Raw genomic sequence first — 22,991 nt, 5'->3', positions numbered from 1 at the left:
GTAATAATAATATAATGGAAGGATTTTGGAGGTGCAGGCAGCCTACACCTGACAGCAATAATATTTAAATGCATATGTTTGTATAAATGTTGGCAAACTAGTACATTATGCTCCTCTACTGCATTATATTTAATATGGCCACTTTCCTTCAGTATTAATTATCCAGACGTATTTTATTTTAAGCTTAAAAAATAAGCACTGCATGTGGACTAAACGTCAAAACGTTCTTTATTGCTTTTGTACAATTTAACCTACCTATAGAAAACAGTTAAAAGAAGACATCAAATAATTAAATAAGACATAATCCTTCAATAGCTTCTCTATTATTAAGTTTTACATAGGCCTAAATACAGGCCGTCGCCTGCCTTACATCCAAACAAAACGAATAAAAAAACACAATCATAATCACATATTATTATTAGGCTACTATTATTATTACCCTTATTATAATTATTATTATATATTAATATTATTAATAATAATAGGCTTACGCATAGAACCATTGCTTGCCTCATCTTCAGAGATGTAGTTGTAGTATAGGCCTAGGTCTACTCTATAATCTACAGTAGGCCTTTAGGCCGGGCCCGTATGATCAAAGAACAGCCGCATAGCATGCCGTTTCTAGTCCAGAAAGCGTGACATTAAACAGAATAATTATATCTCGTTACTTCACCCAAAGCAGAAATTAACAATTGCGATAAACTAATGGATATCCTATATGTGTGTGTCTTAAACTCGTTCACCTCCATAGCTTCACCATAAAGGACGTCGTTAATTCCCCTCCTGACATCAGCAGAAATGCTGATATCATTTTCTAATGGCGATAAAATGAGAGACGGAGCCGTGTAGTAAATATAACAGGCCTTCACTAAAGCCCAGAGGATGGTGGTCGTCTCCGTTTCAAGGCTACATTCTTTGGTAAGGCATAGGCTACACTATTAGAATTCCGAATATGAATCTAACTTTTAGAGTATAGCAGGCCTAATAGGCTACAAAAGGAACAAAATGGACCCCTGACCTTTTCCTTTTGTGCACCCAGTTACCGGCTACAAGATATTTCAGAGACAATTAGCCTATTCACTAACATTAACCACGTTTTTGGTTAATGTTTGTGAAATCATGCTCACTGGACGTCGACAACGTAAAGGCAAGGTTCAACGAATATGGACCAGCGGTCATCATTATTCAACCCAAAATTATTATTATTTAGGGTTTTGAAAGAAACAAATCCACTGGAAAGATAAATCACCCCTACACGAGAAACCGATCTAAGATGCACACAAAATAGTTCAACAGTGACATCAAGTGGTCAATCTATGAAGTGCAGACAGAAAATGGTTGTTTACTGAGAGCTGCAAATACACATAATGTCACCTAGATGATGCTCTTCAACTTGTATGAACTTTTGAATGACCTCTTACTTGTACGACTGCCCTTTTATTCAATGTCATAGTTTTAGTTCTGCAGTATTACACTCTTAAAATTGTTGGGTCAAAAACAACCCAAGTTGGTTATTTATGTAACCCAACACGTAACACTGTTTTGGACCAGCCCAACATGGGTTATTGCAGACCAACAGGGTTGGGTTAAGGCTGTGACCCAGCATGTTGGGTTGGGATTGTACAACCAAGTAATGGGTTAAAAGTGACTTTGCTGTTGGGTTAATGTGATACTGCTGATGGGTTGGAATCTAACATCCAAAAATGGCTTAAAAGTGACCTTGTTGTTTAGATTGTATGCTCATTCACATTAAATCTATTCTTTTTTTTTTTTTTACAACATTTTCTTCATTGACATCTTTCATGCTTAATCTACTCAAGGAAGAATGCATGTGGAGTAAATTATGCATTTAGTCATAGCAATGTATCACAACTTTGAACACAACAGATTATGTGGTGCTTCACAGTAAAAGAACAGCAAACCTGTTTGTATGTGTCAGTCTGGACCATCTTAGTCATGGTTTCTGTTTCTGTAAGCAACTATGTTTTTTATATATTTTTTAATTAGGGATTATGACTGGGCTACATCCACTGCGATCGTCTACAATACAATGTTGTTTTCTCTATCTAAAACCTTAAAATAATGGAAAAGTTTGTAAAAAATATCTGTATGGGAGCACAGTTGCATGCTGGGTAACTGCCCACCCACTTAGTTTAACCCAATAGTGGTGCAATTCACAAACCAATGTGTTGATAGACAGAGAGGGCGGGTCTATTTTAACCCAAGTTGGTGCAATGCAGTGAACCATGTGTTGGGTAAACTCGAATTCAAAAGCCTATACCAACACTTGGGTTATGAACTCAATGCATTTTATCTTATGATTTGGGCGGGCCATCCATAGCCCAACAGATGGTTTACTAATTTTAAGTATTTTTAATCCAATGTTTGGTCAAACTGACCCAACCTTTGACCCAACAGTGTCAACCCAGCAAAAGGGTTGAACATTTGACCCAACATTTTTAAGAGTGTAGTATTAGTTCTGCGTATGAATCCGGCTTGTGACCGGTGGTGCAAAGTAAAATCAGTCTGCTCCATATATGAGCAGAAAAGGCGGCATGCCCATATATGGGCATATACTGATGACATCAGGGATCTCGATAAAGGGACAAGGACTGATAGATACAGAGATCTCCATATATGAGCATATAAGTCGGATTGGCGGTGTGAAAAATCTAGTAGAATCAGTGCAATGCCACACATCAGAAAAAAGCAACTACGGCCCGGAAGGCTAGGGTAGCTGGTTCGGGCTCCTAAGCTGACACAACCTCACAACCTACGCCGCGTGTCACTCCCCATCTCTCTCTCTCCCCATTTCCTGTCAGTCTACTGTGATCGATCAATAAAGGCAGAGGATAAATAAATAAATAAGGGCTGTGACTTTAATTAATTTAGATTCATTAATTACAGAAAATTAACGCATTTTAATCACGCTTAGTGTTTTCACCATAGAACCTTTCTCACTGGACAAGTTTCAGGCGTACTGATCATAATGCATTAGATAATGTTTTTACTCGAGTCGCAGCCCCCCAAAAAAAGAAAAGAAAAATCAGCTACACTTTGAGGTTGACCCGGTCGTGGTACTTGGAGTACGGGTCGTCCAGGTACCAGTTCCTCCTCTTCCAGAAGCTGGTGGTCATCTTGTCCAGCAGCTTGCTCTGGGTCTTGTTACAGAACACGTGCTCCCTCAGCCGGCTCCTCCGCGCGGGCAGCTTCCTCCACAGCTTCTTCTTGTATCCGGCCTGGCGTCTGAGCCAGAGGCCGCAGTGCAGCCTCAGGAACCTGTCCTTCACCGACTCCACCGACTTCCTCTTCCCCTTCCTCACGCTGAAGTATATGAGGCTTCGGACTGTCTGCCGGAACAGACCCGGAGTAGCGAGCGGCGGGCCGCGTCGCAAGAGCACAGCGGGGCCCGGGGATCCCCAGGGGTCCCTGAGGGGGTTCCATTGATAGTTAGGAACCGAATGGACCCGTCGTACCAGACAGTAACTCAGAGAGTTATGAGGGTCTGTGGGACAAAACTGGGGGTTCTTGAAGTTATAGAGTTTCAGAGCCGTTGACCTAGCAGACATAGAGGCCCAGGCAGGAGCAGCTGGTTTCTGCAGCAGCGTTGGAGGTTGAATGATGGGAGAGAACAGGCAGAGCTTTGGTGCTCCGGAACAGACAGTGAGCGACCTCAGCAGACCAGGGACTTTCCTTGTCAAGGCGGCCGCCATGTTGTTACCATTAAATGATCTCAGTTTCGCCAAGAGGAAATTATAGAGGCTAATATCTCATATTTGGAATTGTAGTCTACCCAGATATGCAGGTGATTTTCCTGGACAGTCTTCCACAAAATGTGATGTCATTCATCATCACGTCTCCCTCACTCTGACATCATGAAAGTAGACCCAGCACTGCTGTACTGGTTTTTCAGCCAATCAGATCAGATATCGGACTGGAGTTGCCATGGTGATTGATTGATATGCTTGTCTCTCTGTGTCCACTTTATGCCCATATACGGAAATCCTTGTCTGCCTGCTTTGTTTTACGCCCATAAATGGAGTTTATGCGCGGATGTCTGCATTTTCCCTTCATTCCCATTCAGTATGTGGAGCTCCCTGATGTCATCACTATGACGTCATAGTACTGACATCAGGCAGACGGTTCACACTGACATTTGTATGTTCTTCAGGGATCTCCATATATGGAGATATGACAACCATTGTAAATGGAAATAAATGTGCCATGCAGTCATATTGATTCATTTTACATTTGAGTCAATATTGAGCGAGTGCACACATGCTCTTTTCTCCCCTACAATGTTACGGACCAGAACTATCCATTGTACAACATCAGTTGAACATAACAGATCTAGTATTAGATGACAGAGGTTGGTGAAAATAACAATGACTAATCTCACAGGAACCGTATGGAGGAGGATCACGGTCTACTGACCAACCCCATAACAAGTCCTCAGAGAACGTGTCAACCAAACAGGCTGCTGTTTAAAATCTGTGACAATTGAAGTGTCCATTCGAGATCCCTTTGTTGTCCACAAAGTATCCATATATCCTAAGGCGGTGTTGTTAAATCGATTTGATCTGCCTCTTTTCAAAGAACAGGACGTGCTTGTTCACGATGGGATCGTGTTTACGCAGCACCAGTTTCTCTCTGAGACGATTCCTCTTTGTGTTGAAGAAGTATCCTGACCCTGCAGCGCTCATCATCTGCACCAGGACTGACTTGGACTTTGCCTTCGCCAGATTTACAGCAGTGACAAACATTTCTTACAGCATCTCAATAACTCCTCAAAGTCAGCTTGAGAACAACACAGTCTCCTCCACTACCTTTAAGGTCACACTGACAACTCTCTCTCTGTGTCCCCTTTATGCCTATCTGTCTGTCTGCCTGTGTTGGCCATGCCCAAATATGGAGTCCAGGTAAGTCTATGATGTTATGACATCAGGTTACTCCATATATGGAGATTTGCAGATTAATTAACCCTGCAAGACCCGAATTAATTTCTAAATCAGATGGTGTTGTAGGAGTCCTAATCACAGGAAAATGTAATGTTAAAAAATTAATAATGTTTTTGTAAGGTTTTATAGCGATAAATCATAAATCATAAATCAAGCTCTAATTTGTATTTTGGGGATATTTTTTCACAATAATAACATGATCACAAAAAAAATATTACAGGCATTTTACTTATGTTTTAGTGAGGAATAGCTTCAGTTAAAAAGTGAGATGTTGTTCGTCCAGACGCTGGATTTTCAACTTTCAACTGAATGTCAGCCACTGTGGGGGGTATTTATATGCAAATATCGTGGCCAATGGCATTGTAATACTAAACAATAGGATTTAATGGTGATGTTAATGTGAAAAAAGAACAGGAAAACTAATTATAAAAAAAAAAAAAAAATGATTTAAAAAATGTTGCCAAAAAGCAACGCTGGGCCTTGCAGGGTTAAAGGAGTAGTTCACCCCCAAAATGTCGCATTCCTAAGACAATAATTTGATTACAATAAATGCACCCCCCATTGATTCCAGATGGAGACCCAAATACATTTAACATATTATTTTCCTGTGGAACATAATCTTGTCCGTTGGAACAAATTCATTTTGTTTTTCAACCTTGTGCAACTAATGCGATGCAATGTCTCCTTTTTAAGAATGTAGTAATAATGTATAGACAAAATCCACTTGTAATATATTATAATATATGAAATGCAGCTTTGAAACATTTAACCACTAAGATATTTAATATGTATTTGTAACATTCATATCACATATAATTTGACTTTATACATACGTTTTTATAAAAACTGTTCAATAGAAAATAAATAGTCATTTAGGACATTTAGGACAAACTATTAACAGAAAGGCAAACTAAAAGAAAGAAATCGCACCGGTGCGAAGTGAGCGGTGCAAACACGACACACGTGCATGCATATCTCCTTGTATGGGCCGTGAGGTCAGTTACTTTATGTGTATGAGCGCACGAATCTCCATGGAGATCCGTGCCATTCTTTGGTTGACACACACAGAGTGAAATGTAGGAACGGTTTTCACCACTCAAAAACTAATCCCAACTGCTGCTAAAGCATGTTTTGATGTTAACAACCATGATACATAATTGTATGTCTTTGAAACACACCTGTCTTCCTTCCCTTCAAGATCACTTGTACCCAAGACGGAAATAGCAAGACATGCCTTCATCTGCGTTAAGTAGGTGGCCACCTTTTTCAGAGACCGGATGCAGGTTGGATCGAGTCTACTATTTCCAGTGGGAGAGTGAACGTGAACACAGCTTCTGAACTATTCTTTAGCCTCATGGTCACTGAACTAAATATTCAACCCGATTGTCACATGCCACACAATACTCCCAACTTTATTATCAACCTTTCTCTGTCCCAGCAACACACTCTTGCAGGATTTAGCATCAGGATGTTCGCAAAGTTTGCCGTCAGACACCGGCTCCCACATAGGAGACCATTTGTATAGGATTTGTGTACCATGTCTCTTCTAGTGGCTCCAATTGGGATGGTGTGTCTTCCTGTATTAACAATCTCTGGTTGTACTCCAGTGCTCCACATACACCTCTATATTCCAACAGGCCGTTTAGAGGTCATATTAGAATACTGGCATGAATTTCCAGCACTGAAAATATCCAATGACCAGATGTACTTGTCAAGTCACTCTGTACTGGAGTGTAAATGACCATAGCTCCACTGTAGCTGTATATTATGTTGTTTTATATTTTAAATGTGAGTGGCTTGTTCAAACCCTGCAGTTTCATCACATAGAATAAGCAGGGGAAATGACAAGGAGAGTACCAGTATATGCAACACTTAAATAAGTCTCCTGGGAATACATTTGGTAAAGAAGAAGAGAAAGGCAGGATCTGTCTTGAGAGATTATTGAATAATTGAGGGCTAAATCCAACCCATGGTGACCAGACTAACGTTTAACGCAATGCCCCCGTTCCCTAGTTTACAGCGTTGGAATGCAAGCAGTTCTCAGCCAGTTCTATTAACGTTGCCGGTGTGATTGTCCCTGCTGCTCTCTAGCCTACTTTTCCTGATTTCATGCCACCATACGCCATGCTAGTGGACAGCAGTGGTTCTCAACATGCGGTGGGGGTCCCCACATGATTTTGGGGGGGGTCCCAGATGACAGCAAAGGACTTTTAAGACCTTTTCAATTCCGTAAAGAAAGAAAGAAAGAAAGAAAGAAAGAAAGAAAGAGGGAAGGAAAATAGATCCCACCCAGTATTAAGTGAGTGGTGCAGGCTGCTCAACAGCACCGCTGGGTGGCTGCAGCTGGTGTTGCCGTGCTCACACATATGGATAAATAAATCCATGTTGGAGTAGCAGGCACTGCTGAAAAAAAAAAAAAAAGAATCAACAAACTGTGCTATATAGAGTAGACGGGTCAATGTTGTCAAATAAGAAAGAGGCAAAAATGGTAAAAAAAAAATAAGAAAACAGCTATTTTCACTATCTGTGGAACCGAGTCAAACTTAATGCCTCAAATCCTACAATTCCAATCGCTTGTCAGACAGGGAGGGTCCCCATATGATTATTTTCAGTTCAAATATGATTATTTGGGGGGTCACGGCCTGAAAAGGTTGAGAACCCCTAGCTGTGCAGAACACTGAGAGACAACAAGCCAGAGAGTATCTGCATGGTTGTCCATGCTGTGATCTTCAGGACAACATAATCTTCCCTGCTCCTTTCTGCCATCTGATACACTTACCATGCAGGGCTGGATTTACTGGGGGGATCTGTGTCTCCCCACCACCCTCCGGTCATTCATTTTTAAGGCCGGTGGGGATATCTTCTATCCCTGCTTCTGAAGACAGAAGTGGAACTTATATTTCCTCACTGTCGGGCAGAAATCTTGTATCTCCCAAGTTTCAAATGTGCATGTTTTTTCGCAAATGTAAAGCCCCGCTTCATCACACAAGGCCGTCGCACAGAAGTAGTGAAAATAGCAGATCTACAAGCACATAACGCCTCGCACCGCGAGGCGTTGTGTGCTTGTATATCGGCTGTTTTCACTAGTCTAAATCATTTTTGAAATGATCAATACAAAACGAACGGTATTTGGACATACGAATGTTTCCACCTGACAACGACGATTTATATATTTTATGTTTGTTAATATCTCAATTTAACATTTGAATAAAATAAATAAATAAAAGAAAGAAAGAAAACATGTTAACCACATTAATGTTGGGCAAATTTGTCAGACACTAGTCAACATTTTGTCAAGATTTTTTTGAGCAGTGCAACCGCTCCCATGTCTGGCTTTGTGTGTCCGTATGAGCACAGAACTCCATGTATGGAGATAACTGACATCACGGACAGAACAGCCCATACCACGGAGATATCCACATCAGCACATGTGTCGTGTTTGATGCCATTCGCACGTTCTTTTTAAGAATTCTTACACAATTCTTTCTCAAGAATTGTGAAAATTCCAGGGGGTCATGCAGATAAAGTTGTTATTGTAGCATGACAATCATTTTGACCACTTGTGTATGTTGGCCATTCAATCATTTGGTGTGTCATATGGACCTTGAGTCTGAAATAAAGATTGGATTGAATTAGCAGATCTACAAACTCACATCGAGACACGTGAGCTTGTACAGTACATCTGCCATTTTAAAAAGTTGTTTTTTGAAAAAGAAAAGGTAATGGTACTTTTACTTGTAGTGGAGTAAATGCAATTTGACCAGGAGTAGCCTATACGTGCTCTTACTCAAGTACTGGGGTCGAGTGCTCTGTCCATCTCTGGTGGAATGCCGTAGGGTCACGGCTGGGGATTTTTGGGGTGACAGCCGGCTGCTAAAACCATAGAGTTTTGATGGACAGTTTTCCCGCTGATCCCCAACAGCTGTCCAGGAGAAGCTGAAGCAACCTCCGTTTGTCTGAATACCAAACCTCTGTGACTGACTCAACACAAAGCAACCTCCTTTCGTCTGAATACCATACCTCTGTGACTGACTCAACAAGACTAGTATTCATATTTAAAGAGGGTGTAAAGGTGGTTGCACACTGCTGCGTTTTTCGGGCCGAATATCGGAGTGAATTTCGGAGCACGCAAATAAAAAAATCACACCCGTGTGAAGTGGAGCTGTGTGTGTGTGTGTGTGTGTGTGTGTGTGGATCATGTGTACCGATTTTTGTGACATTTGAAGAAAATATGTAGGAAAAGGAGCAAAAAGTGTGTTTTGGAGAAAATTCAAGATGGCGGAAAATCTATCATGGCGCAAATGGGCGTGGCCTATATGGGGAGATGCGTCATGACCCAAGGAATCCAGGGAAAAAATATTTTTAATTTTCCGACCTACGGTTCAAGAGTTACAGGCCAAAACGTAAAGTGGGGTGTTATGGCGCCACCATGCGGCCAAATGACACAATTATTTTTTATTTAATCCTTGAAATCATTATGAACCTCCTCTCCAAGTCTTGAAACTCTAGCCCCTATGGTTTGCGAGAGACAAATAATTGAATGTGAGTTTTTGCGATTCCCATTATAAGTCAATGGGGAAAATTAATTCACTAATAAATTAATATCAATTAAACTATTGAACCTTTCTCTTAGCAAGTTACTAGCCCACAATTCCCGAGTAAGCCGGTCGATTTGACATATGGCGCGAGTGTGTGGTGGCAAAACTGTGGGACTAGTAGCGTGCCGAAGTTTAGGAAGTTCAGGCTACATACAGACACACACACACACAGACAGACAGACCCACAAAGCCACGTATAGGGAGCCTGTGTTTCACACAGCTCCAAAAATCAACCTCACGTTATGTCAGTAACGTTAGCACACTGCCGCCCGTTTCGCGCACCACTCGGTCCCTTGCTCTCTCTATCTCTCTCTCTCTCCTTGCCCTGAAAAAACGCAGCAGTGTGCAACCAGCTTAAGTCAGTGTTTCTCAAACTTTTACATTTCAAGGTCTCCCCGTAACTCTGAAAGTATATAAATAAATGTGTATACTATCAGAGTTACAGACTTGTATGGGTCAATTTAGACCCCCATAAAGGAACCCACAGAGTTCCTGGAATCCACTTTGAGAACTACTGGTGTAAATGATAGCTCTATATTCTGATAGTAATCATTGCTATATACTGTAGATAGAGTGTTTGTGTCAGTAACGGGGGTCTCTCCGTCACTTTTAGTAAACAGAAAACTCCTTTTCTGGTCGGGATACCCATTTGATCCAGTCAGGAAAGAAGGATAACAAACTCAATGCTACTGATGAAACAAAGAAACAAAGAGTAGACAAACTGGAAAACTATCAAATTGAAGCTGATAAAATGATCTGTGTGATGATTCTCTGTGCAGATTGGATAAGAGCTGGAGGGACAGGGAGAATCCTGTTACTGTTATTCTAGTATTGATTACTATCAGAATAGGCCTATAGAGCAGGGGTCTTCAACAGGGGGTCCGCGACCCCCAGGGGGTCCGCGGAGGTACTGCAGGGGGTCCGCGAAATTATTGCTTAAAAAAAAAGATTTCAAAAAATGTTTTTTTTTTTTTTTTTTTAATAATTTTTCACATTTATGTTAAAAAATAAATCATGATTCTATCCATTTTGAATAGCTTGAATACATGATTACTATGCAATTGACAGATTGTTGATTTATTGACATTGGTTCTCAGTTAATAAGTAGTATGTTTAGAAATGGTAGTGGTACGGCCCAACCTGCTCGCTGTAACTTGTACATGTTTAAAATAAAAAATATGTCGTAGCCCCGACCCCCCCACCCTACGAGGTGGTAGGGGGTCCCTGCTCCATCTCCCCATCAGTTTGGGGGTCCCCGGCCTGAAAACGTTGAAGACCCCTGCTATAGAGCTTTAACTTCAAAACCATTTTTGTTTTAACAAAGAAAGTTTGCAATATCGCTTACAGAATGGATCTCTCTGGTCAAGTTAGATAAGCACATTTTTCTCCATGGCCGTGAAAAACATGAATTATGTTCATATTTATAATGTTTTTTATAATGAACGCAAATGTAATTAATTTCACCCTGTTTGTACTCTCATGTTTATGTAGCCTACATCTGTTCTTTTAGTTGAATGTTGGGTCTCGAAAAAGTAATGAAAACTATATACATTGAACATTGAATCTTGAACTCAAACTCACGTGAAAAACACTTTCAGCTTCTATCATGCTTTAACAAGGACAAGCCATTTGAAAGCCCTTTGGGGTTTAATCTTTAGCACAGCTTGTCAAACCACTGGAATGCTTGTGAAAATGACAGAGTCATTGTCCATTTATTAGTCCAATCTCTGTAGATAAACCACGTATCTGGTCCACAGGCCAAACACAGAACACCTGTCCCGCACTGGTTCTCAACGTGGGGTCCGTGGACGCCCAGGCGTCCTTGAGGAGTTACAGGAGGTCTGTGACACAGAGCGTTGCCTCCATGTGTACACTCTCAAAGTTAAATGTACACGAAAGGGCCTTTCTGTGTGGAGTTTGCATGTTCTCCCCGTAAGGGTAGGTACCCTCACAGAAACATGCAGTAATCCTTGTCTCTATACTGCCTCCCCCTGGTCAGCCGGGGCAACTGATGGAGGGAAAGGAACGGTTGGAAAAACGTGTTCCTTCCATGCGCTACCAGGGAAACTATCCCCCTGTCAGGGGATAAGAATAGGCCTGCTCACTCGTCATGCACTGAAGGAAGCATGAGCTCTCCCCAAGTTGGCAGAGGGAGAGCAGCACCCAGGATTACAGTTTAGGCAATTGGCACTAGGTGAAAAATGGGTTACAAAAAAAATATAATAATTGAGAATCCCTGCTCTATCCAAATCGATATTTGGGCCAATACTTGAACTCGGCACGCCTCGGCACCGTGCGGTCCTGGACGTTGACCTTCGACGCGGCAGGTCTGGCCGCGGCTGTGAGTTTCGGTGCGGGTGCGGGCGGCGGTGGCGGCGCAGGGTTTTTCCGCCGGCCCTTCGTGCCTGTTGTGCCGTCTGCCACAGTGAAGCCCCGCTGCAGGCTCTGGTAGTGCAGGTCCACCCTGGGCAGGAAATGCGTGGAGACGTGCTGGGACTTGACCCGCGGGCTGGAGCCCATCTTGGCCTTGCCCCTCTTGTTGAGCGCCACGAACCACTGGCGCCCCGTCCGGTGGTTCATGTGGAGCACCGAGGCGTACGTGTTGTAGCTGTTCTCCTGGAAGCGCTCCCGGAACTTGCAGTCGTCCGTGAACCACTCCTGGACATAAACACAAAGGAGGATAAATGTTGTATGTTAGCGACCACTTCAACCCCAGCAGGTCACACTTCCGTTTTCGGGAAGTGATCCTAGTTCATTTCGTTCTCCAAAAAGAACCGGTTCATTTGAGCCATTTGTTCATGACCGACACAACACTCGTTCATGACACTTTGTAGGGAAATGTTCTGTTTTGACTCCAGTTCCTTGAGGCTTTATAGTTCACTTGAATATGTACTTGTGTTCCTAGTATGCTAGTAAACAAACTTGTCCACAAGTCTGATTGTGATTAAAATCTTAACTAAGAGAGTCTTCAAGTGTGACCAAAGTGTAACCTCCATTTGGTTACACTCGTACTCGCTCTCCACACAGGACATTGCAGTGTATACCATGTAACCTAAGCCTTACAGACCACAGGGTTAGATAATTACCTTTAATGTCTCAGAAAAATAAATGGCCCCTATCTCCTTACCGGAAACCACGCATCATGGAGGTATCTGCACTGGTGACAGTGATTTGCGTGTGAATCCAGCGTAATGGCATGCGTGGCTCTATATGCACACATCCGCGCACAAACACATGCACGCACGCACGCACGCACGCACGCACGCACGCACACACACTTTTTACAAGGGCCATTAGACTGTATAATGAAGCACGAGGGGAGAGGAGGCCAGGAGCAGAGTCCTCTATTGGAGTGTCGCGCCAATTCTGTTCACTTCCTGGGGCCAGGTCTTCTACAGTACATACACATCTATTGGTGAATAGTGACAAAGCAGGGATCTCCTTATATGGGCATAAAAGGGATTGTATGTATGATTTCATACTGTATGTCATACACGTCATAGGACTTTCACATAACGAATAACTGAGTAAACATGTTTGGGGTCTCCCAGCATATCTCCATACACCTGTACATGGATCTCCATATATGGTAGGTCTCCTGGGTAACTGGTCTGATATACAATACATCACTGGCCAGATGGCCAAGACATGGTGCGACCTCGCCCCTAGGCGTCTTACTGGTAGTTTTTCTTTTACTGCATTCCATTTCCATTGATGTAATTTATTGTATACGTTCATCATGCTTCTTTTTATTGACTATCTGTATGAATATATTGCAACTGGACCTGTTGACCAGCTCCAGTTGCATCGGATGCATGCCAGTCTTATTTTATTTCATATACTTGGAGGATGTCAATGTTTTGAGTGGCGACAGACTTCTGATATGCAATTTGACGCCTACAATCTCCTGCTCCAGTGTGCGCATATCATTGTGTTGATATCGTGTCGTACTCTTTGCTTATTGGGAGCAATTGCTATCCCTTGACTGCCCCTACACCAGGGGTCTTAAACAGTGGGTCCGGGACCCCTAGGGGGTCCTCAGAGTTACAAAAGGGGGGCCACCAAATCTTTGTGTGATAGGGCATTTGATTTTACATTAACCAATTGAACCCTAGCATCCCTGAAGAGATCATTAGCTGACTATAATAGCAGATCTACAAGCTCACAACGCCCCACCTGGCATCCTATAGTTTGTATAGCTTCAATGTATAGATTTATCTTTTGATATCATACTCTTTAGAATGATGCTAGGTTCCTTTAGATCTCATCCCAGGTACCATGTGTAAATATGATAAAATATTGCTTGTCTCCTTTCTGCCCTTGCCCCTCTCTCTTCTTCTTCCCACTCTTTCTTCTATGGAAATAACGATATGATGGGAACGATGCACAAAAACTAATTTCAAACACTTCTTTACTTCTGTAAACATGTGATGTGACAATAAAGCTGATTCTGAAGTTCTTGGTTTAACTGTGATCCACTATGCTGTCTCTCTGCATTTGATTTATGTGTTTAGCACTTAACCTCGCTTACTCTGGATTAAGTCTGCTCCCGCTAAATGCCTAAATTGTAAATCGCCTCTCGTCTGAATGCCAGGTATAGAACTTGGGTCTATTGCGAGCGAGAGCTGGGGCCCGAACTCCAGGTAGTTATCACGATATGAGACAAGTGTTGGACCCAAGTGCAGAACTACGCAGTCAGCTCAAGTTGACTAGACACAAGGTGCCATTAAAGCAGGACATACAAGGGCAGGAAGACAACTATAATCTGGCAAGGAAACAACACAGGGAGGTTTAAATAGACACAGCTAGGACATGATTGGCTACAGCTAAACAAGACACAGGTGAACACATTTGCTAATCACAGGACAGGTGAGACAAGACAGGTAGCAGCAACAAGGCAAAACAGGAAACACTGGGACATCACTACATAATAAAAGTACTCTACAGACAGTTCATGACAGTAGTATAGCCTACATGAAAGGTCACGGACCGCAGCTTTAAGTTTGTTCTGCTCTCAGTCCATACTCCAAGGTCTCGTAAACGTTGCATGCACCGGTGTACCAATGTTGGCTCGCTGCACCGCTGCAAGCAATGCATGCGCCGCCACGCAAAGCCATAACTCACTGTCATCCTTTGAAATTCAGATATTTGTTGAATGTTCCCTGTTGTTTGGCTGCTAAAAATACCTCTGGTGGGAAACCATACTGTGTACGTGTGTACCCTGGGTTGTCTGCTCGTTCCCTGACACAGGCTACGTGAGACTTTCTTGTCATCGCTGTTGTGCAATAACCTCTTATCTCCAGATTTAAAGCCATTAAGACCTGGAATTATTTTATACTATAGCTATTGAAAAAGCTATTTTTGAAAAATCTTGAAAACGTGTGCAAATCTTTGAATATATCATTTTCAAAGCAAACCTTTGTAACTCAAATCTTTGCTAATGGGGGTCCCTGGAACAACATATTTGTAGATGGGGGTCCGCAGCCAAATACCTCATTTTGGGGGTCCTTGACACGAAAACGTCTGAGAACCACTGATGATAGAAACATGAGTTTCTATATCATATTCAAAGACTTTTAGCACAAATGTTCACGATTAAAACAAAAATGGCTGCATGACACTTTATGTATATTTACTTATATATTATTTGCCCCCCTCTATTGATGCACCTTCTCCTTATTGGTACTGTACTGCTCTTGTCTTTGTTTTTGTTTTTTTCCCTCTTATCTATCTTTCTTACGTCTCTGTAACTTTGTAAATAACTGTATACTGCTGTGCTACTACTGGACAACTAAATTTCCCCCTTGGGATAATAAAGGTATCTATCTATCTATCTATCTATCTATCTATCTATCTATCTATCTAAAAATAGCAGATCTTCAATTATCTGCTATTTTTCAATAGTTAAAGCATAAAATAAATGGACGCCCTACTTGATCACATTGAAGCGTCACACAAAAGTAACGAAAGTAGCAGATCTACAAGCTCGAAATGCCACACGAAGCGTTGCGTTTCGAGCTTGCGGATCTGCTACTTTTGCTGTTTTAGATTTTTTATTCTGAACAGTACAGTTTCGAGACATATGCCTACGAGGTTTCCGCTCGACAGAGACGTTGTATAACCTTTCTCTTTGCCGCTCTGACAAAACAAAGCGGTTCTGCTTTGCTGACGCGCGCAGCGTAGCGGAAAATGATGCCATTACGTTCTGGTAAACATGTCAGTCACAAGTCGACGCGCCGCGGCAGAGGATGAAGAGTGCAAACATTTAAGTTATTCCAAAATCCGCCACTGTGCCTTTTGGCTGTTGTTTTGAGAAATGATTAGAAATCAAACTGGGACTCCTTTGTTAGCAGTGGTTAGGGACGTGCTGGGCCCCTGATTCAGCCCGGGAAAAAGAGTTGGAGAGGCCCCCATTGCGCGCTATGGAGAGAGATCTCTCTCTATAGCGCTGCTGCTACTCAAAGATTTGCCATTTCAGATCAAGACAAGTGACAAGCCAGTGAGCCAATTACTGTACATGAGTTATATTTCGTCGTTGTCGGGTGGAAACCTTGTATGTCCAAAACCGTTTGTTTTGTATTTATCATTTTAAAAACGATTTAAACTAGTGAAAACAGCCAATCTACTCGCACCGCGAGGCGTTGTGTGCTTGTAGATCTGCTGTTTTCACTACTTTTGTGCAACAGCCTTATATGATGAAGCAGGGCTTTGCTTTGCGAAAAAATGTATACATTTTAAACTTGGAGATACGAGGTTTCTGCCCAACAGTGACGATTTACTTTGTTGGCCGCCCAGTCCCCAAAATGGAACGAAGGCCGACATTTTATTTTTAATTTTTTCCTAATGGCCGGCCTGGAATGAACCGGCCGTTCGGGAGTTGTCCCGCTTTTCCCAATGGCCAGCACGTCCCTGGCAGTGGTGGAAGCAGTAGGCCTACTAATAAAAGTAGCAAACAATGTAGGAAGTCTCTGGTACAAGTTAAAGCTATACTGTGTAAGTTGCTCAACTGGTGGTCTGTAGCAGTAGGCTATAGCAAACCGCGGTCGCGTTTGCTTTTTTCGTCCGTTTTTCGCTCGCGGACCGGGCCGTCAGACCACCGCGTCCGCCTCGCCTCGCCGAGACGCTTTCAATGAGGTCTCCCGTGTCCTTCTACGAGCAGCGGTTGGAGAGTTACATGCTAGACTCCTCCTGTGTAAACACTGCAGTGTACTTCCTGAAGGCGTGTTTCCTAAACCCACCAGAGAGCCCGGCAGTGTATGTTCTGCGCTGTGATTGGCCGGCAGTGTATAACCCTCGCTGTGATTGGCCGGTAGTGTGATGACGCAATTTTTCCGCAAAAACCGGTCCCGGGCAGGGATCATAGAAAACATATAAAGAGAAGGCTTTAGAAGCTGAAAATAACGGAGTGGGGGTTCTACAACTTTAGCGATTTAACAGCTAGGACCATTTTAAGATTTGTTTTATAAAAAAAGTTACATGGTACAACTTTAAAGTACTGCAATCAAAATTGTAATAAAAATTATACTTTCAATACCAAATGTAAACACATAGACATTATGCAGAGTGGTCCATTTCACAATCATATCATGGCATTGTAATTAGTAATGTATTACTAATTTGGTACTAATTACTAATAAAGTAATGCTGCAGTAAATGTGCGTCTGATTTTAATGACTTTGTGTGCTTCTTAATAATCCATCGTCATATGAATGAATGCATGTTTTGTAGTAATGATCAAAATGTGCTATAGGATCAAAAACTTTCAAATAAATGTGAGTAAAAAGTATAATACTGTATGTGCCTCTGAGATGCTGTGGAGTGCAAGTATAAAGTATTAAAAGAAATGGCAAAACTCAAGTGAAGTAAAAAAAAAAGAAGTACCTCAAATTGTAGCTACAGTACTTGAGTAAAATACAACATTTGACCAGGCCGCTCTATTGCAGATTTGCACGCACACGCACACACACATACACGCACATGCACATGCACACTGACGCCCAGACACACAAAATGAGCCATTTCCTTGATGTTAACTTTAATCCTGACCCTAACACTAAGCCCAAACCGTAAAGCAGTTAGGTGAGTATTCAGTTTTCTTTTTTATTATCATTAATCTTCCTAAGCTGCGTGAGAGATTTTTGTATAAACAAAGGCATGCACACCATAAAATGAAGAAGTGAGGGCTTCCTGTGGCGTGTGCTGGGTTTTAATGGTTCCAACGTGGATTCCACACATTCTGTGTTGCTGGAATCATAATGTGTGCACATCTGTTGAAATCTGCCACCTGCCCCGACCGATTGGTCACAGTCTTTAAAACACAACGTTCCCATGATCCTCAGGGTTAAAAGCCCCGAAAGCCCAAAAATAGCTGAAGATAGCGGATCTACAAACTCACAAGCTCTATAAGTCAACCAAAGAATTTGTTTCTTGCAGAGGGTCGCCCCACTGGTCAATAGCAAAACACGGAAGACTCTAGGAGGTGCACTTATTCTGCCCCTCATCGACTATGGAGTCCTCGTATGGTATCTCGATGCCCCAATTGCCTTAAAGTCAAAGCTCCAAACAGCCCTAAACAAACTGATTAGGGTCCTGCTTGGCCTTCCTTCTCTGGCCCACCTTACAGGTTACCATGGGCCTAGTGTACAAGATACACTACACCACCAAGTACAAGATACCCATCTACCTGACAAAACACTACCTAAACGTCAAGGATGTCCACAATTACAACACCAGAGGCAGCTCCACAAATCACGTTCAACCCAGATTTGACTCTAAAAAAGGCTCAAATTCGTTCTCCTGCTATACCACTAACATATGGAACGCCCTACTGCAAGCCTTAAAGGAGTGTAAATCCCTAACATCCTTCAAAATCGGTCTGAAAAGTCAGCTACAGACGGCTGCTACTCGAAACTTGTAATAGACACCCTTACCTCCCCTTTTCCACTGTAGATATCTTCTATTTCTTTTTATTTTATTTTACTTTCTTTCTTTTTTCCTTCTCTCTTTTTTCTTCTTTATGTAATTGATGATATCCTATGCAAAGTACTGTGTTCTATCCGTCTGTTTTTCAATGTTATATGAGATACATAAAGTGGTTCCAAAAGTGTTTTTTCCAAAAGATGACTTGTCAGGCCAACTAAATATTTAAATTAAACTAAAGACGCTCTATTCAATATCACTGCTCTTGGTCAGAATCCTTGTACTGTATATCCATATTTCATACAAAAATGAATGAATGAATGAATGCCCTTCCTTGTCGTACAGTATGTCAGTTTTGAGCAAAAGTAAATTTGTAAAATTGCTCATCTACAAGCTTACAACGTGTCAAGATGTGACATTTGTAGATTGGCTGCTATTTTGGTACACTATTTAAATCTTTTGACGTTTTTGGAGCACTTTTGTGCATACACAATATAGTCATTCGAGGTTGGAATTTTCTGTTCCTGTTTCTGTTTTTTTTTCTTTTCTTTTTTAATAAACATTTAACCAATGAAAAATATTCATAACAGCATGCGACTAAATAATAACGTCAAAGAAAAAAATATATTATAAATAGACTCATAGGGAAATATTGCTGTTTTCCTCTCCATTGTCTTTGGGCCTCCCAGCATTCTGTCCTGGCGTCTGCGTCCCATCTCATTTTGTCTGAACCCCCTCCCTCCACCCCCCCCAACCCCCCCCCCCCCCCCCCCCCCCCCCGCCACAGCATTCACTTGCTGTTTGTTCAATAAATCCACGTGACCCTTTCACCCACCCTCCCCCTCAAAAGATTATGTTTGCAATGGCTTGCTGGCGTAGGTCACGGTTGTAATGTGCATCTGTCTCCTTGCCCATTATTTGGGCAATAAATTGCCACTGTGAAAACATCTAAATATTAAATATGACAGACGGCGCAAGGAGATAAAGACAGTGTTGTCACCGGATACTCCGACGTGAGGCCCTGGGCTTGTCTGCAGTCAGAGAGGCCGGGCCGCGGCACTGGCTTGTTCTTTTTTTTTCTCTCCCCCCTCCTCTCCCTTCTCGACCGGCCCAAGTCAACACTAGAGCCGCCACACGAGCCTGCGTGCAACTGTAGCCGCGCCGCCGAGGTAAATCCCACCTAATTCTATGGCGATGGAACCGCCACAGCTGTGCCTAATTGCTGCCCGTGTCCGCCTGAGTAGCTCTGACCAGGGGTGTCGCACCAAATTCTGGGCCCTGGGTACAAGGATCCACTCACATTTTGTGCTTTAACTATTGAAAAATAGCAGATATACAAGCTCACAGCGCGGCACTGAGTGCCGCGCTGAAAAATCGTGAAAATGTGTGAAAGTCTTTGAATGTTTCAAATCCTTCTAAGGTTTTTTGAAAAACCTATGTTTCTATGTCAGTGGTGCTCAATCGTTTTCATGTGAAGAAACCCCAAAATTATATGTATTTGGCCACGGACCCCCATGTCAAAATATTTACCCCGAACCCCCCCCCCCCCCCCCCCCAGAAGAAAATCTTTAGTTACAAAATACATACCGGTATATTCAAAGATTTGCACACATTTTCATGACTTCTCAAAAAATAGCATATCTACAAGCTGTGAGCTTGTATATCTGCTATTTTTCAATAACTAAAGTATAAAATAATTAAGGCCCCTCCACCTTGGGCCCTAGCAACTCAGTCCCACTTTTCCCCCCCTTGTGACGCCCCTGGCTCTGACTGCATGACACTCATCCTCACATTAGGGCCTCTTAGTTTTACCGCATTCCCTTCTTCAGTGTTAACTTTGACAGCAAAATTTTATTTGCTGTTTAGTCCGCGTACGCGTTTAGTCCTAGCCTTTTGAATGTAATCTAAATTTGTTTTAGTCATATGAAAAGTTTTAGGTTTTTATTTTGTATCTTGTGTATTTTATTTTGTATTGTATTTTATTTTTATTTTGTGCTGTGTCTCTTGTGGGTGTTATTATGTATGTGTCATTGTATGTCATGTGAAAGGCTGAATACAATTTTAAGTGATAAAAAAGTTTTAGGTTTAGTCTAGATTTAGTGGACTAAATATATGATTATTTTTAGAGATAGAATGTGAAACCTTTTGCAACGTTTCTCTTATAATGACATTCCCAAAAGAGCTTGAAAGTGGTTACAAATCAGGATTCATCGGCTGCATAATTTCAAATACTGATAACAAGTAATAGCTGATATAGCTGTGTCGTCCCTTCATACCAGAAGCCACACTCATGGATAGTTTTGTTCTAAAGGGCATCAACGTTATCTTTCTCTCCCCCCCCCCCCCTTTTGTCCCCCTGCTGGGATTCAGGGGAGAGTCGTGCAGACTGCAGACACAACACACTGCTGCTTGCCATGAACTGACATCATTGTTTGGCCTTTTGAGCAGACACAGGCTCTGGTTTCTGACAGTAGTACGGCATGGGAGAGAGGAGGACGACTGCATGTGTAGCTTTGAAACATTTACCAAAATTGGCAAACATTTTGATTTGTTTTCTTTTATTGTCAAGCATTTTCATGATTCTTTTATCCCACGATTTTGTAACACATTTTTTGCCTAAGCTGTAATCCTGGGCACTGCTCTCCCTCTGCCAACCTGGGAAGAGCCCCGAACTGCGCTCATTCTTCCTTCAGTGCATGAGGAGTGAGCAAGCCGCTTCTTAATGTCTGACAATGTGGAATGGAGTTTTCCCGGTTGGACGTAGCGTGTGGAAGGAACACGTTATTCCAACCAGTTCCTTCCCCCTCCATCAGGCGCCCCGGCTGGCCAGGGGGAGGCAGTATAGAGACCAGGATTAATGCATACTATAGGGATACAGGGAGAACATGCAAACTCCACACAAAAGGGCCCTTTTGCCAACTCCACCTAGGGTGTGGGCACTGATGATGCGGAGGAGAGAACAGCACACAGTGTCCCGGTGGGAATCGAACCTTCTAGCTGTGAGGCCACACAAAGCGCCACCATGCCAAGTGTGGCTCATCAACGATTGTGTTTTTGTCCCAGTGTCATGGTGGCTGTGCTCAACTATGGGACGATTATTATCCTTTATTGTGCTAAAAAAAACTCACAATAATCGTGTTGTGGAACTCATTTCACCTTGTGTTGGCCGAGCTGCATATCCGGTACCATTTAAACCATGGAAATAACGTATTGATACAGTCTTTTTTTTCACTCTCTACCAAATCTCTTTGTCAAATATAGCCGATCTAGCATGTAGTTTGACTATTTTTTTTCCACAATTACCGTGACAGGACATTTTCATATGGTCCTCCCATCCCTACTGTACCCTGTATGGTACAGTGTACGCTATCAGCCAGCCCAGACAGACAGGGCCTAATCTGCTCTTCCCATTAACACGTGCTAATAGAGACCACTTCTATCTGCATGCTTGCCAAAGATCCCCACACATGACTTTGCAATGAAACTGACTGGCTGGCTGACTAGCTGGCTGGCTGGCTGGCTGGCTGGCTGGCTGGCTGGCTGGATGGATGGATGGCTGGCTGGCTGACTGGCTGGATGGATGGCCGAATGGCTTGCTTACTAGAGCCAGGCCAGGCTGCAGATTTGAGCTCATTCCATTTAATCACGTTATGCATGACATGCCTATTCTGGGTGTGTCATTATAGCAGACATCTTTCCAAACTGTTCCGGAATGTTCCCAAATCTTCGAATATTTTCGAATAATTTTATAAAGTTTTCTACATTTTTGTAATCGTGAGAAGATCTATAGACAAAGTCTATAGGGCTTAAAACTGCAATCCATGGTATTTAAACCAATCTATATAGGAATGTTAATACAACACAACTAACAACTGTTTGGTCTCCCTGCTCTTCTATTGACACGTTTAGATCACGTGATCGAGCATAGGATCACTGTACTGGTTGACAGGTGGTATTGCAGTATGGTGTGGGGGGTGGGGGGTTGAAGTGACAATTTAAGGACTTTTAAAGGAGTAGTTCACCCCCAAAATGACTTTTTTTCTATTGATTAGTCACGCCATGGAGGCTAGAGTTAAATATTTTTTTTTGGTTTTTGTCACATTCCTAAGACAAAAATGTGATAACAATAAATTTACCCCCATTCATTCCGGATGGTGACCCGTTTCGAAACGGGTCACCATCCGGAATCAATGGGGGTAAATTTACTCGAATCAAATTTTTGTCTTAGGAATGTGACAAAAAACAAAAAATATTATTGAACTCTACTCTCCATGGCATGACTAATCAATAGAAAAAAAGTCATTTTGGGGGTGAACTACTCCTTTAAGATCTTTTCTTTCAAATAAAATGAAATAATTAAATTAAATTAAATTAAATTAAAGAAAAGAAAAGACCATTATACTGCATCAAAAGTAATCAAAAAACTATGCTAAAAGCTGGTCAAACATTGGCCAAATTGTCAAATAATTGTGAGCTTGTAGATCTGCTATTTTCAAATATTTATCTGTGGAACTGA

At 42.1% G+C, this 22,991-nt stretch overlaps 3 protein-coding genes across 3 annotated transcripts in view; all 3 read right to left on the bottom strand.

The window, feature by feature from the left end:
- Window positions 1-3,050: 3,050 nt before the first annotated feature.
- Window positions 3,051-3,713, bottom strand: mrpl35 (mitochondrial ribosomal protein L35; the record flags this gene model as incomplete). The annotated part of the gene is made up of 2 exons (XM_080738753.1): window positions 3,051-3,429; window positions 3,568-3,713. 2 exons carry the CDS (start codon window positions 3,711-3,713, stop codon window positions 3,051-3,053), a joined length of 525 nt encoding a protein of 174 aa, XP_080594879.1.
- An 852-nt stretch (window positions 3,714-4,565) lies between these two features.
- mrpl33 (mitochondrial ribosomal protein L33) lies at window positions 4,566-4,763 on the bottom strand (the record flags this gene model as incomplete). Its single annotated transcript, XM_080739171.1, has 1 exon — window positions 4,566-4,763. One exon carries the CDS (start codon window positions 4,761-4,763, stop codon window positions 4,566-4,568), a length of 198 nt encoding a protein of 65 aa, XP_080595297.1.
- Window positions 4,764-11,797: 7,034 nt separating this feature from the next.
- fgf5 (fibroblast growth factor 5) overlaps window positions 11,798-22,991 on the bottom strand; it is a gene marked incomplete at both ends in the record, with an annotated part of 15,523 nt that continues 4,329 nt past the window's right edge. The window contains one exon of the mRNA XM_080738751.1: window positions 11,798-12,214. Coding sequence (XP_080594877.1) covers window positions 11,798-12,214 — 417 coding nt within the window. The remainder of the gene's footprint in view (window positions 12,215-22,991) is intronic.

This window comes from Nannobrachium achirus (assembly GCF_963921795.1).
Source record: "Nannobrachium achirus genome assembly, chromosome: 12".
NCBI classification, from domain to species: domain Eukaryota; kingdom Metazoa; phylum Chordata; class Actinopteri; order Myctophiformes; family Myctophidae; genus Nannobrachium; species Nannobrachium achirus.
Note: the sequence above shows the minus strand (reverse complement) of the source record. Positions and strands in the feature narration are given on the sequence as shown.